Consider the following 15,658-nt stretch of genomic DNA (forward strand, 5'->3'; position numbering starts at 1 on the left):
GCCTAAAGGGAAGACTGGCTTTGCCTGGAAAACTGTTGCTATGGAAGTTGCTGCGCTCACTAGGCCTGAGACGCTTTGTTTCTTTGAATAAAGAGTTAACTTCACTGACGCCTTGTGAGTTACTGCTGACCTGTGCCTTACATCCACCCCGACACCTACTCTTGAGCCTCCATGATTATCCCCAAGACCCCAAGAGCAGAAACGGGATGGGTCTAAGCCAAAATCTGAACCAGAAAGCACAAAGCACGCTTGGCAGGAAGGGGACAGGCTCCAGAGTTGCCTCTCTAAATCCTTTCATTTGCCTGTTGTTGGGGCAACATCTCATTTTGAACAGCTACTAGATTTGCACTCTAGTTCTGGACGTCTGGGGAAATGGGGAATCTAAGCTGGACGGCAGTGGTGGAGACCGGAACAACAACAAGACACCTAGCCTCAACCACAGATCTTGCAAGAAATGCATTATTATTTTTTATACAGGACCAGGGAGAGGAGAAACGCAAAGGGAAACAAGTTTATCTCGCACAAGGTGCAAGCAGATTGGAACAGGTACAAAAATTTTAAAAAACTGACCATCTAGTATCTAACGCTCTGTCACAACAGAGGCCATGATCGGCTCCACAGTTGGAGGCAGTATACTAGGTGCTGGGAACTGCAGTTTGGAGAGGGTACCATTTGTGCTCAGGGTCTGCTTGGTGGCTTCACACTGGGGCATCTGGTTGGCCACTGTGAGATGATGATGATAATAATAATAATAATAATAATAATAATAATAATAATAATTTGGCTCCCAACAAAATATTAAAAAAATACAGCACTAAACATTAAAAACTTCCCTAAACAGGGCTGCCTTCAGATGTCTTTTAAAAGTAAGATAGTTGCTTATTTCCTTGACATCTGATGGGAGGGCATTCCACAGGGCAGGTGCCACTACTGAGAAGGCCCTCTGCCTGGTTCCCCGTAACTTTGCTTCTTGCAGGGAGGGAACTGCCAGAAGGCCCTTGGAGCTGTACCTCAGTGTCCGGGCAGAACGATGGGGGTGGAGACGCTCCTTCATGTATACTGGACCGAGGCCGTTTAGGGCTTTAAAGGTCAGCACCAACACTTTGAATTGTGCTCGGAAACGTACTGGGAGCCAATGCAGGTCTCTCAGGACTGGTATTATATGGTCTCGGCAGCCACTCCCAGTCACCAGTCTAGCTGAACCTGATCCAGAAGGGCTCTTTCTTATGTTCTTATCAGTTGTTTGAGCACTACATTTACTTTTTGTTTTGATTTATTAATGAAAACTTAGCACATTCACACTTCCAACTCTATAGCTCTACCTTGCTTATACTACTAGGATGGGACTGCAGTCTCTGCAGGGGAAAAAACCCCAGAGGGATCTAGGAAAACGTTACATGCACATGAAACTGTTCTGCTGCAGAAGTGGAGGGTACCCAAAGGGTCATCCAATCTACCACCTGCAATGCAGGAATCTTCCACCTCTCATTTGTGTGAGCAATTTCCTTCTCTCGTAAGACATCATCTAATGTGTCATTCTCTTGTGCGCTGATTGATGCTTTTATTTTTTTCATAAAAGTCAAAAAGCCGTCGTTACGTGTTCTGTCTGGCGTGAATTTTCCAGTGCCGAATGAGATTTGGACTCTGAGTGAAGCTCTTCCCACATTCCGAGCACTTGTAGGGTTTCTCTCCAGTGTGGAGCCTCTGGTGCCTGATAAGATGTGAGCTCTGGTTAAAGCTTTTCCCACACTCGATGCACTTATACGGTTTTTCTCCCGTGTGGATTCTCTGGTGTGTGAAAAGGTTTGTGCTCTGATTGAAGCTCTTCTCACAAATGAAGCATTTATAGAGCTTCTCTCCTGTGTGGATTCTCTGGTGCCTGATAAGACTTGATTTGTCGCAAAAGCTTTCGCTGCAGTCCGAGCATTTATAAGGTTTCTCCCCTCTGTGGTATCTCTGATGTGTAAGGAGGCTCCAGTTGCGACTGAAGCTCTTTTCACACACTGAGCATTTATATGTTTTTTCTCCCGAGTGGATGCCTTGATGTGTCATAAGACTGGTTTTGTCTGAAAAGCTATTGCTACAGAATTTGTATGGTTTCTCCTCTAAGTGAATTCTCTGATGCTTAAAAAGGTTGGAGCTCTTACTGAAGCTTTCCCCACAGTCAAAACATTTATAAGGATCTTCTTCTGCATATATTTCTGGATGTCCAAGAAGACTCATGTCATCAGAGATGCTCTTGCTAAAGATTACGGAACTACACAGATCCTTCTCTCCTTTGTGAATTTTCTCATGTGAATTGTACTTAGACTGAACAGAGAAGCCCTTGCTGCCTTTGGAGTGATTACGGGGTTTCTGTGTCGTGTGGATTTTCTGGTGAGCAATAAGGTTTGAGCTGCGGCTGAAGCTTTTCCCACAGTTCAAGCATTTATAGGGTCTCTCTCCTGTGTGGATTCTCTGATGGGCGTTAAGACTCGATTTTTCGCAAAAGCTCTTGCTGCAGTCTGAACAGCTATACAGCTTCTCCCCTGTGTGCAGCCTCTGATGTGAAGTGAGTCGCGTCCTTCGGTTGAAGCTCTTTCCACAAAGTGCACATTTATAGGGCCTCTCGCCTGTGTGGATTCTCTGATGAGTAACAAGGCTCGATTTGTGACTGAAGATCTGCCCACACACAGCACACTCGTTCCTCCTCCTTACTTTGCACGGTTCCTTTTGGAACGAGCTTTCGTGGAACTCCACATCCTGCAAATAAAGGAATCTGTCCTTCACTACCGGCTTTCCAACCGGAATCTCTGGTCCATCTTCACTCACAAATATCTCCTTCACATCTCGAGTCTCAGTTCCCTCCGCAGCAGCCTCATAAAGTTCATTCTCGTTCTCCCTCTTCCAGCCTGAAATAAACAGAGATGCTTGTTTATTTCCTACTTCTAAGTTGTGAACAAATAAACGGCCTCGGTCCTGTATACATGAAGGAGCATCTCCACCCCCATTGTTCAGCCCGGACACTGAGGTCCAGCGCCGAGGGTCTTCTGGCAGTTCCCTCATTGCGAGAAGTGAGGCTACAGGGAATCAGGCAGAGGGCCTTCTCGGTAGTGGCGCCCACCCTGTGGAACGCCCTCCCATCAGATGTCAAAGAGATAAACAACTACCTGACATTCAGAAGACATCTTAAGGCAGCCCTGTTCAGGGAAGTTTTTAATATTTAATGCTGTATTGTTTTTAACACTCGATTGTAAGCCGTCCAGAGTGGCTGGGGAAACTCAGCCAGATGGCGGGGTATAAATAATAAATGATGATGATGCTAAAAGAGAGAAACAAAAGATGAGTCTTTTGCCCACCTTTAAAACTCTCCCCTTCCTCAGTACACTGCTCAATGAGCTCTTCCTCTTCCAACCGGCAGATGAGGTCAGGCTTGGGAATCAGCAGAGCTTCTAGATATTCAAAACATAAAAATCAAACAGCTGGTTATGTAGGGGCCGCAAGAGAGCTTCCAAGATCTTTCCATCCACGCAGGAAGGACTGTTGCTCGGTGCTACAGCATTTACTTTTGTATGTAGAGAGTCCCAAATTCAATTCCTGGTACCTCCAGGTACGTCTGGGAGAGATTCACCGGCCTGAATCCCTGGACAGGGACTGCTAGTCAGGCCACATTCACACCTCACATTTAAAAGCACTATCATGCCACTTTAAAAGGCAATACTAGAGTTTTCACAGCCGAGTCCTCAATTCCTTATCACTACGGCTTGGCTTGCTTTAAATAGGGCTGTGTCTTAAACTTGCTATTGAGGTTTTCAAACCTTTTTTGTAAACTCAGGGGAGCGTTTCAGCCCTGTTCTTGAGTTTGTTTAAAATCATTTAAGGTTTATGATTTTTCTATTTCCTTCTGAGGAAACTGAATAGTTCAGTGAAATGAGGTTTGTAGCCAGCATCCCGTTAAGGTTTTATTCAATTCTAGGTTTTTCTAATTTTTCCCTTAAACTTTGTGATTTTTGTTATTTAGTTTAATATTTTTAGTCGATTACTTCTCGTTTCAGGGATTTTCATGGTATTTCATTTGTTTGGTGTTGTTTTTGGTTCCGTGACTGTCTTTTTTCTACTACTTTAAATGATCATGGCTTCCCCCAAGGAATTCTGGGAGATGGTGTTTGATAAGGCTGCTGGGAGTGGTTAGGAGCCCCCCTATTCCCATTATAGAGTGAGAATTATAGAGAGGTTTATCTGATTTGGCATGGGCTGGCCGGTGGTGGGGGCTGAGGGAAGTTGGAATCCAACAACACCCCCTGCCTCATCTGCGGCCAAAGGCATCCTTACCTAGAGAGGCCACCATCCCATAATTCTGCAACATGACCTCCCGGTACAATGCTCTCTGGCCTGGAACCAGCAGGGCCCACTCCTCCTCTGTGAAGCTCACAGCCACCTCCTCAAAAACCACAGGCTCCTGAAACACATACGAAACTATTTTCTTTTTCTTTATTTTCTTTATGCTTTTCGGGTTTATACATTTCAATCATTCTACAATCATTTTAACATTTCAAAACTCGTCTTCCTTCCCCCCTCTTTCTGCGGTCCCTCAAGTTTATTTTCAATATCTTCTGCATATCCAAATGAACTTTATCTGCTCATTTATTCATCTGCTTTAAATGTATACTCTTATAAAACTGCAGGTTATTACAATAATCCTGCGAATGTTCTTATCTGTTTACAATTTATCTGTAAATATTCAATAAACCACTTCCATTCTTTTACAAAAAGTTTGTTATCTTGATTTCTTATTCTTCCGGTTATTAATTCTGCGTATTCTGCAAGTTTTTGTATTCATTCTTCCTTTACTGGGACTTCTGCTTCTTTCCATTTGGGGGCGAATAACATTCTTGCCACTGTAGTAGGATACATGAATAAGTTTCTATACAGTTTGGGTAATTCTGTCCTTATAATACAAAACTATTTCCTAGCCAAACATCCCAGAAAATGGGGTGATGACTGCTCTCCTTCCATCACACGCCCAAAGAAGACAATAGGAACAGGTGGTTGTTTTCAGGGTGCAGAATCTGCAGGTGATATTGGACTTTCTGTTCCTCATCAGGCAATGGTGTTTCCTCCTGCCTTGCCCCACCTAGCCTTTCCCAGACTATGACTTTGAGAATAGCAGCCGCAGTAGCTGGCAACAGAGGAGTTCAGCGATATTTTTTAAAAATAGTTTTATAAGTTGTGCTTATAAAAGTGTGGTGTAGTGGTTAAGAGCGGTAGTCTCATAATCTGGGGAACTGGGTTCGTGTCCCCGCTCCTCCACCTGCAGCTGCTGGGTGACCTTGGGCCAGTCACACTTCTCTGAAGTCTCTCAGCCCCACTCACCTCACAGAGTGTTTGTTGTGGGGGAGGAAGGGAAAGGAGAATGTTAGCCGCTTTGAGACTCCTGAAGGGGAGTGAAAGGCGGGATATCAAATCCAAACTCTTCTTCTCTTCTTTGTTTCTCAGCTTGATCCTTTTACATGGTTTTGTATGTTTTGTGGTATTTTACGTGATTTGCTGTTACTTTTATTGATTGATAATTCTTTATTGTGGTTGAACTGTTTATTATTTGCTGATGTTTAATTTTACTGTTTATTAGATTCTGATGGATTGTTTTATATAAGTTGTTTATTTTAAAGTTACTGTGATTTTTATATTGGATCAGTCTGTTACTATTAATGTTTGATGTTTTATTGTGTTTTTATGTCTTGGAAGTCGCCCAGAGTGAAATATTACATTATTGTTGTTGTTGTTGTTGTTGTTGTCATCATCATCAGTCACCCAGCCAGCACAGCTGTCAGGCATGATGGGTGTTGCACTGCAGCGACACCTACAAGGCAACAGGTTCCGCATCCCTCTTCTGCAAGATTCAAAGGTTCATAGCGTCAAAATGGGCTGAACTCACAGCTTTCCCCGTAGGTGGCTTTGAGGGCTTTGAACAGGAATGAGGAACCCCCGGAAAGTTTTTTGGATTTGATATCCCGCCTTTCACTCCCTTTTAAGGAGTCTCAAAGCGGCTAACATTCTCCTTTCCCTTCCTCCCCCACAACAAACACTCTGTGAGGTGAGTGGGGCTGAGAGACTTCAGAGAAGTGTGACTGGCCCAAGGTCACCCAGCAGCTGCATGTGGAGGAGCGGAGACGCGAACCCGGTTCCCCAGATTAGGAGACTACCGCTCTTAACCACTACACCACTACACTACACACACACCCTCCCAGCCCCTCTGTGGGGATGCAATAGAAAAACAGCACCCTTGTGCAAGATTGTGCAAGAGGAAGCATCTGCTGACTTGTTCCCCCACACGCCTGGGTCACTGTCGCGCTGCCTAACCGCAAAGCTTATGCGGCTGTCTGGAGTATGGTAGAGAATAGTTATTCTAAGAAATGCAAACCCTAGCTGTTTTCCACCCGAGTGCTACACGTGTATATGCAACATGATGTAATGTGCGCAAGGCTAATAAACATGCAAGGCTGCTGGGAGAGAGAGCTCACTCCTTGCTTAAACCTTCACCCATGACTCCTCGTCATTTTTCCTCCGCACCTGGTGGGCTGGTTCCCCGACAAATGGTGCCTCGTGTGATTGCCTGAACGGCTTCCAGGACGCGTGCTGTCAAAGACGGTCCTTCCTGCTACTCACCCGCCCGGCTGTGGCTCAAGGCGCCTTCTCATCTTCGGATCCCCGGTGAGTAGCTATTTTTCTATTTTTATCATGGGTTCTGCGCTCTCCAACCCTCAGAAACAATTTTTAAAAGACATGCAGCACCTCCTTCGGGAAAATAAACAGCAAGTACCTGAAGGTGATCTAATTGCATTGATTCTGGCCATAGATGAACATTGTCCATGGCTCCCTGACAACGGGACATGGGAAATTCCAGACTGGGATAGGATTGGCGACCACTTTCATGGCCATGGCCGCATAAATGTTCACGTCCTTAGTGCCTGGGCTAAAGTCCGTGGCTGCATGGCAACTCTTACGCCCAAAAACATCCTCTTGGCTTCGTTGCAACCACAACAAGAAACAGTCCTGAATATGCCTTTCATATACCCGGCTGCACCGCTTCTACCACCACCTTTTACTCCGCCACGACCACCAGATTATCAGCCTCCGCCGACGCCACTGGGGACTGCAATTAAACAAGCAGCCCCCCTCTTAGGTCTTTCATCTGGCACGCCAGTGGCTAAAGTCATACTGCTCCCTGCGGATGCCACAACTCCTACAAATCCCCCCTTAATTGCTGCTGCAATGCCTCTCACAGCTCAGCGCCCTACCTTAAAAATGACACTGGGTGGACGTGAGGTAGAGGGGGTTCTGGATACAGGGGCAGATGTTACTGTGATTGCTAAACAAGACTGGCCTCCCGAATGGCCCACAAAGGCAGCTGCGCAGGTTTTGGGTGTCGGGGGAGAAGCGCCAGCCTGTCAAAGCCTCCACCCAATTGATATCCTTGTGGCTGCACAGGACATATCAGTGGAATTATTAAAAGACCTTACATCTGCCCTGAGAGATTTTGGACTGTGTATTGCCCCAGATAAGGTTCAGCAAACTTTGCCTATGTTATATCTTGGACATAAATTGACACAACAAGCTGCCATTCCGGTTGTTCCCCAATTGTCTTTTCCTGCCCGCCTACGGCTGGTTGACCTTCAACAACTTTTGGGACACCTGAATTGGATAAAGAATTACCTTAATCTGCCTACTAGCACCTTGTCATCATTGTTTTCTGCCTTACAAGGACACAACCTACCCGGAGAAGTCATCCCAGTTACAGAAGAAATGCTACAAGCCTTACAACAGGTTAATGCTTTATTAAGAGACCGAATGGTGGATCGCATAGACACTCTGCACAATGTGCAGTTATCCTTGGCAATTTTTTCCACACCTTTGCTGCCTACAGCCATTCTCTACTCACAGAAATCGGCTGCCCCCTCGGGTGTCAACATTGTGGAATAGATCCACCTTCCGCATACTCCACCGCGTAACATTTATTCCTCTCCAGCGGCTGTAATGGATTTGGTAATTAAAGGGCGCGCTCGAGCAAAAGCCCTCTCTGGACTGGACGTTGAAAAAATTTATTTGCCTTTTTCACTCACAGAAACACAACACCTGATTTCCACCTCCGTGGCTACTCAAGTAGCACTTGTGGATTTTTTGGGAACCATCACGCATAATCCCCCCTCTGATCCATGCTTGTCTTTCTTTCTCAAACTGTCTATACTTTAAAAACTGCTCTTTCTCCAACCCCCATCCCCTCTGCCCTTACCCTTTTCACTGATGGGTCAAAAACGCGGGGGGTGGTGGCATGGGAAGAGGGTGAAAAATGGAAAACTGAATTTACTGAGCAACAGAGGTCCGCCCAGCGGGCTGAACTTGCTGCTGTAATCCTTGCCTTTCAACTCTTTCCTGATAAACCTTTTAATTTGCTTGTTGATACACAATATGTGTATCGCCTTCTGTCTTCCCTGCCTGTTTCTTATATCACGCCTGTGTTAGATGCTGATTTGTTTGTTCTTTTTTCTACCTTGCAGTATCTTATTCAAGAACGCCGTCATCCTTTTTATGTTGCACACCTTCGTTCCCACACCAATCACCCAGGGTTTTTGGCTCAGGGAAATGCCGTGGCAGACGCTGCACTGCGATCTGAAGTGTTTTCCTTGTTTTCTGACCCTATTCTCTCTCATTCTACCTTTCACCAGCCTGCTAAAGTTTTGGCAAAAATGTTTAAAATCCCTATTGCACAGGCACGAGACATTGTCTCTCAATGTTCTATCTGTTCTAAGGCTCCAACCATGATTCCCTTTGATGCGGTGAACCCTAGGGGTACGTCCCCTCTTGCGGTTTGGCAGATGGATGTTACTCACACCCCTCTGCTCGCCCCATTTTCAAAAGTTCACTTGACAGTGGACACCTCATCTGGATTTATCTGGGCCACCCCATTGAAGGGTGAGACCGCTCGTCACGTCATTCAGCACACCCTGCGCTGTTTTGCGGTGATGGGTAAGCCACAAAGCATTAAAACGGATAATGGCCCAGCCTATATTTCCTCTCAGTTTTCATCCTTTTGTGATTTATGGAATGTGAAATTAATCCATGGTTTGCCTTTTAATTCAACAGGACAGGCGATTGTGGAGAGGGCGCACTTGACCTTCAAGACTCTGCTGTCCAAACAACTTGGAGGTCGAAATGCCCCCTCTGCCGAGATTCCTTCAATTGTGCATACTGTTTTATTCACTCTTAACCATATTTGTATCCCATAATAGGGAATATACACCGGCTGAGATTCATTTTCAAAAAGCAGAGCCTTTGGCTCGGCCTCTTGTATCTTACAGACAGCTGCCTGATCCAACATGGCATGGTCCTGTGCCACTCATCTCCTGGGGACGCGGCTACGCGGCAGTGGACCTGGATGGACGGCCTACCTGGTTACCAGCGCGCTGTGTGCGACCCTGGCGAGCTTCTGCCTCGGAATGAAATTTATGACTCTGATTAAATAATATAAAAAAGGAGGGCATGTGGGGATGCAATAGAAAAATAGCACCCTTGTGCAAGATTGTGCAAGAGGAAGCATCTGCTGACTTGTTCCCCCACACGCCTGGGTCACTGTCGCGCTGCCTAACCGCAAAGCTTATGCGGCTGTCTGGAGTATGGTAGAGAATAGTTATTCTAAGAAATGCAAACCCTAGCTGTTTTCCACCCGAGTGCTACACGTGTATATGCAACATGATGTAATGTGCGCAAGGCTAATAAACATGCAAGGCTGCTGGGAGAGAGAGCTCACTCCTTGCTTAAACCTTTACCCATGACTCCTCGTCATTTTTCCTCCGCACCTGGTGGGCTGGTTCCCCGACACCCCTCTACTGTACAAAGGTAAGAGTTGCATTTGCTGCTCTGCCTACTTTTGCCTCTGGCCCCGCCCACTGCTGGCCTGTGGCCCCTGATAGGCTGCCCAGAACACAATGTGGCCCTCAGGCTTAAAATTGCTCACACACACACACACACACACACACACTCCTTGATATTGAGGACTGAAAAGAGAAGGAGGGGAATTGAGAGAGGTTCTTTTGTGGAATTGTGATGATAGTATGTAATTATATTCTTTAGGGAATTGTGAGAATCCTTATTGGGGGTGCTAACGATGGTACTTTGTGAGCGACGACGAGTTATTGTGCTACCCTTCCTCCCAAAGAAGCCCAGGGATATATAAGAAAGTGGCACCCCAGTTGTCTGAAATAGGTCTCCCCAACAGGCTTTCTCCTACCTGAGTTGGCTGGATGGTGGCTTTCACCCCTCCAGCAGAAAAAGGAGAAGATTCAGAATGTGCCTCAGGTGCCATTTCACTGTCTGTTAATGAAACGGAGGTAGAATCAGAAGCAGAGGGCCAAACAAAGATTTAAAATCAGCCTCCTAGCCAATCAGGGTTTATTTTTTAATCAGCCTCCTAGCCAATCAATCAAGGTTTATTTTTTAATCAGCTTCCAAGCCTGAAGATGCAAAGCAAAACAAAAGAGCACATTATAAAGTGTCACACCCTGGTGGATCACATTAAGCTTGTGATCCACTAAGACACCCAAATCCTTATTGCGCGTAGTATTGCCAAACGAGATCTCACCACCTCCCACAACACTAAATGCAGGATTTTACCTTTATCTCTGTGGAATTTCATTGTGCTGGTTTTGGCCCCACGTCCCGGCCTGTCAAAGTCGTCCGACGGAACCTTCTTTCCACCAGATAAAGGGCCGGCCACCTCCATCAACGGCTCCTGGACCTAAAACAGGAGAGAGTATTAAGGGCATCAGAATATGTTCTTAATGGACGGCCATCTGTCATGGATGCTTTAGCTGAGACTCCTGCAGAGCATGGCGTTGGACTAGATAACCCTTGGGGTCCCTTTCAACTCTACAATTCTGTGATTCCCCCTTTTCTACTCCTTTCTCAACTCCATTCATTCATTTAAATTTTATTTAGTTTTTCAGATTTTGAAATTTACAAACGATTATCAAACAAGCAACATAAAAAGAGGATTCCAAAGAATCTCCTGGATTCCCCTCCTCCCCTCTGTGGGTCCTTGTCTTGCTCCTGCATATTGTCTATTAATCCATCATTTATTTATTTTAGGTGGGTGACCAGCAGAACAAAGCTTCTGAGAAAGGCTGTAAAACAACTTCCTTGTAAAACAACAATTTCTTCATGCCCACAGCATGAACCACCAAAATGTAACCCGCTCACCATTTGCCTTCTGTCCTCCTGCTGCTTCAGTAGAAAACCTTCCGCCAGGGCTACGGCCTGGACACAGCTCCCTGGGCGGCCTTCCCTGACCCAGCTCTGCATCTCCGCGGGCAGGACGGCCAGGAACTGCTCCAGGACCACCAGCTCCAACATCTCTTCCTTGGTGAGTCTCTTGGGCCTCAGCCACCGGCAGCAAAGGTCCAGGAGCCGGCTGCAAACCTCCTGGGGACCAATGGCCTCTTGGTACCTGAACTGTCTGAACTCGGAACTGGAATTTGGAGCATCCTGGTTCAAGATCTCCGGAGTTGTTTTTCTGCAGGTTTCCATGCCACACCCAGGCCGAGCGCTTTCGGTCCTCCTTCTCTCTGCTTTGAGGGCAGCTGAGTCTTGCAGAGCCTCCTCGGACTCCAGTCCCACAGCCAAAAGATCACCTCGCTTTACGGCAGCCATGTTCTCTCTCTCTCTCAGGACTGGCAATGGGGCTCAGTCCCACGGTTCAACAGCATTTGATCGAGCCAAGCAATATATCCAGTTACCAAGAGGAGATTCTTCTCCTTATGGAAACAGAAGCTGAATATAGTGGTACCTCAGGTTAAGAACTTAATTTGTTCCGGAGGTCCGTTCTTAACCTGACACTGTTCTTAACCTGCGGTATCACTTTAGCTAATGGGGCCTCCTGCTGCCGCCATGCTGCCACCGTGTGATTTCTGTTCTCATCCTGAAGCAAAGTTCTTAACCCGAGGTGCTATTTCTGTGTTAGCAGAGTCTGTAACCTGAAGCGTCTGTAACCTGAGGTACCACTGTAATAATAAAACAAAAGGTAAAGGAACCCTGGATGGTTAAGTCCAGTCAAATGCGACTTATGGGGTTGTGGCGCTCATCTCGCTTTCAGGCTGAGGGAGCCGGTGTTTGTCCACAGACAGCTTTCCGGGTCATGTGGCCAGGATGACTAAACCGCTTCTGGCACAATGGGACACCATGACGGAAACCAGAGTGCACGGAAATGCTGTTTACCTTCCCACTGCAGCAGTACCTATTTATCTACTTGGACTTGTGTGCTTTCAAACTGCTAGGTTCTGTGAGGGGAGAGACTCCATCAGGCAAGGCCTCCTTCCACCTGCCGTGCCCCACCCTCTGACCCTAGGAGTCCTCATAAGGGAGCTGGTCCTGGAGGAAGAACTGTGAGGGGGGAGACTTCATCAGGCAAGGCCTCTTTCCACCTGCCTTGCCAGACCCTCCAGTCTCTGCTTCTCATTTTGTATTGTATTATGTTGTGCACTGTGGCTTGCAGTTGTTTTATTGATTGGAGTTTAGAAATTACTTATTGTAACTGTTAAGAGTGGATTTCTGTTTAATCTTGAAATGCTGGTATTTAATATTCTATATTATTTTAATGAATGTTGAATGTTATTTTATTTGCATATTGTATATTGTATTATGCATATTGTCTGATTTATATGATGTTAGCCACTCTGAGCCCGGCTTTGGCCAGGGAGGGCGGGATACAAATAAAAATTATTATTATTATTAGGTTGGCAGAAGCTAGGACACAGAAATGGGAGCTCACACCATTGAGGGGATTCGAACAGTTGACCTTCTGATCGGCAAGCCCAAGAGGCCCTGTGGTTTAGACCACAGCACCACCCACATCCTGGAAGCTGTATATTGTACTGAGTCTCAGCTCACCCTAAGAAACTGGAAACATGCAATGGTGTGGGGAGAGAGCAGCTGAGCTCTGCTCTCCTAAAAATGATTAAGGACCCAAACCTTCACGTAGGTTGAGAGACGCAAGATACAGCACCCGTGTTTCTGCTCAGTCTTCTGAAAAATTGGGGAACGGCCATATCTTACTGGCAGAGTATGTGCTTTGCATCTGGAAGATTCCAGATTCAATCCCTGGCTTCTCCAGGTGGGGCTGAGAAGAACAGACTCCCATTTCAAACGCTGGAGAACAACTGCCAGCCAGTGTCAACAATTCCAAGCTACTTAGCTGTAATGCTTTAAGGGAATATGAAAAATGGGTTGTTAATAGGGAAAAATCTAATGTTACTATTTTAAGACCAAAGATTAGGATGGAGTCGGTGGAAGAAGATTGGAAAAAATTTAAAGTATATTTACAAAAATATTGCAAAATTAATGAATGTTAGAAGGATGCTGGAATGAAGCTATATGGTTTTAGCAGAAATGTAATAAAGAATTAAGTAAAAGCTGATTGATAATTGGCCAAAATGAAAAAATAAGGTTAGACCGTTAAGATAAATTATAGAACAAAAATTGTGAAAGATGGAAAGAATTTGCTGAAATAGTTAATTGAACTAGAATACAAAAAAGGGAGGTCGATGAAACAAGTAAATGAAAGGTAAAGATATGGTTCTTCTGGTTCTGGGAGACAAGGGGGGAGGGGAGCTTGTCACACCAGGAGGAGGAGAAAACCCATGATTCCTCACCAGCCTGACCCATCTCTGCCTCTTGGCCTTCCTCATCCCACTCTCCTGCTTCTGCTTCTGCCTCTGATTCTGGGCTTCACTCTGCCACAGATTCTCCCCGCTCACTAAGCCCTGTTACCTCTTCAGCTTCTGACACCTTCTCCTCCCAGTCTTCTTCCTCTGACCACCATTCCTTTGCATCCAACCAATCCGTGACACATACATATAGGGTAGTATCCAGACTTGAGTTTCAGTCAGTTCCCATTGAAACCAACTGGACTAAAGCCATTATTAACTTTTCCCAATGATTTTAAGCAGCCTAAGCACAACTGACTCAAGTCTAGATACAACTCAAAGTTCCTCCGCCTTTTTAAAATTATCACTATATCCTTGAAAAGAGATAGTGACTGGCTTACAGTCACACAGTAACACTTGAAGGTGAGGGGATTTGAAATAGGATCGTACCTGTCCCACTCCAACCACTACACCACGCTGCCTCTCAGTTTAATAGCTGGGTGGTTAACATAAAGAGTTCTGTGGAACTCAAAAGCTTGCTCGCTAATGGGTAACAACTGCAGGACAATCGCCCTAACTGCAAATCATAGCATACACCAAACAGCAATTACGTAAAACAAGGCATCATTGATTTGAAGAAAGGGAGCAGGAATTCATAAATATAATCTGCTAGCTCATTTCTAGCTTAACATCCGCCAGACCTCTGAATCTCCTACACAACTTATTTGCAATACTGTCTAGCTCTCTCTTTCTAATCTTTCTTGCAGCGCCACTCCACGCATCACAAATCTGCCAGCGTCGCACAAAAAGAATAAACCGTTTCTGCTTCCCGGAGTTAGCAAAGGTTTCAGGAATTGGTCTCTTGGATAACCCTACATTTAAAGTATGCTTCCCTCCCTGCCCCCACCGCCGGAACCCTGGGAACTGTAGTTTGCAAAGGGTGCTGAGGATTGTAGTTCCGTGGGGGTCGGACTACAGTTCCCATGATTCTTTTTTTGGGGGGTGCAGATTGGGATTTAAACATCCTTTAATTGCATGGTGTGTACACAGTCTTAAATCCCAATGAATAAATGGGATTTTATTCCCAGGTAAATGCAAGCAGGACTGTGGCCTTCTCTGCTCGCGGTAAAGGTGCCTTTATCACTACCATTACTTTTAGATATTTCCCCCACCCTCTCAATAGACCAACCTGCAATTTCTTTAAATAAACATATATTTGTGACAATCATTCCTACAAATATGAAATCTGGTCTGCAATATTTTTTTTTCTGCTACGCCAGCTCTTCAATTGCACCCTTTTCACCCCAAATGCATTTTGCACTCACCTCTTTCCAGGAGAAATTCCAAAGCCCATCCACCCCCCTTTTTTATTTTTTGCAAAGGTAGAGCGAAGGGGGATAGGCAAGGTTGGCCGGAAGTGCCTCCACCAACGAATCAACCTCGCCTCCTGAAGGGACCCTCTAGGAATGCAGCACTCGGTCAGATTAACCCTTAACCTGTAAGGCGGGGGGAACCCACTACCCTGGAAAAGTGGCATCTGGCTAAATAATGTTTTTTTCTTTTAAGTTTACAAAAAAAATATATATTATTATTTTAAATGGGAAAGGCTATTAAGAACTCAGAGAGCGGAAGTTTGGGATTTGCAGTCAGGTGTAGAAAAAAGGTTGTTGAAACCATATTCAATAACAGTGCAATCCTTCTGGGTGAGTCAATCGGGCCAGACAAAATGACTTGCTGTTTGGCAGAGAGCCCATCGCGAAATTATACTGTGGAAGATATAGAAGCTGCCCTACTAAGAGCAGCCGGTCCGTTAAGTTCAGTAATGTGAGATGCCCAGGATTTCATAGGAGAGGACTCTCCCAGCTGTGCTTGGGGATGTCAGGATTTGAACCTGGGACCTTCCGCAGGCAAGGCAAATGTTCAACCACTACTTACACAAGGGAGCATAGGAAGCTGGCTTCTTCTGAATCAGACCATAGGTCCAT

At 45.6% G+C, this 15,658-nt stretch overlaps 1 protein-coding gene across 1 annotated transcript; it reads right to left on the bottom strand.

Annotated features, from left to right (window-relative positions):
* Positions 1–441: 441 nt before the first annotated feature.
* On the bottom strand, positions 442–15,093 carry LOC308469454 (uncharacterized protein). Its single transcript, XM_080991935.1, has 7 exons — positions 14,999–15,093; positions 11,233–12,032; positions 10,648–10,771; positions 10,265–10,347; positions 4,312–4,438; positions 3,339–3,431; positions 442–2,891 (listed from the first exon to the last, which is right to left on the bottom strand). Exons 2-7 carry the CDS (start codon positions 11,680–11,682, stop codon positions 1,594–1,596), a joined length of 2,175 nt encoding a protein of 724 aa, XP_080848061.1. The 5' UTR covers positions 11,683–12,032; positions 14,999–15,093; the 3' UTR covers positions 442–1,593.
* Positions 15,094–15,658: the final 565 nt, after the last annotated feature.

The sequence above is a fragment of the Podarcis pityusensis genome (genome assembly GCF_964106645.2).
Source record: "Podarcis pityusensis genome assembly, chromosome: 2".
NCBI lineage: Eukaryota > Metazoa > Chordata > Lepidosauria > Squamata > Lacertidae > Podarcis > Podarcis pityusensis.

Bases quoted from the DNA above. Each gene is read 5' to 3' on its own strand.
- LOC308469454 (XM_080991935.1), bottom strand. From the start codon at position 11,682: ATGGCTGCCGTAAAGCGAGGTGATCTTTTGGCTGTGGGACTGGAGTCC. The intron at 10,772-11,232 runs GTGAGCGGGTTA...CTCCTGTTTTAG, and splicing joins AGGAGGACAGAAGGCAAATG to GTCCAGGAGCCGTTGATGGA. The intron at 3,432-4,311 runs GTAAGGATGCCT...TTGAATATCTAG, and splicing joins TGGGATGGTGGCCTCTCTAG to AAGCTCTGCTGATTCCCAAG.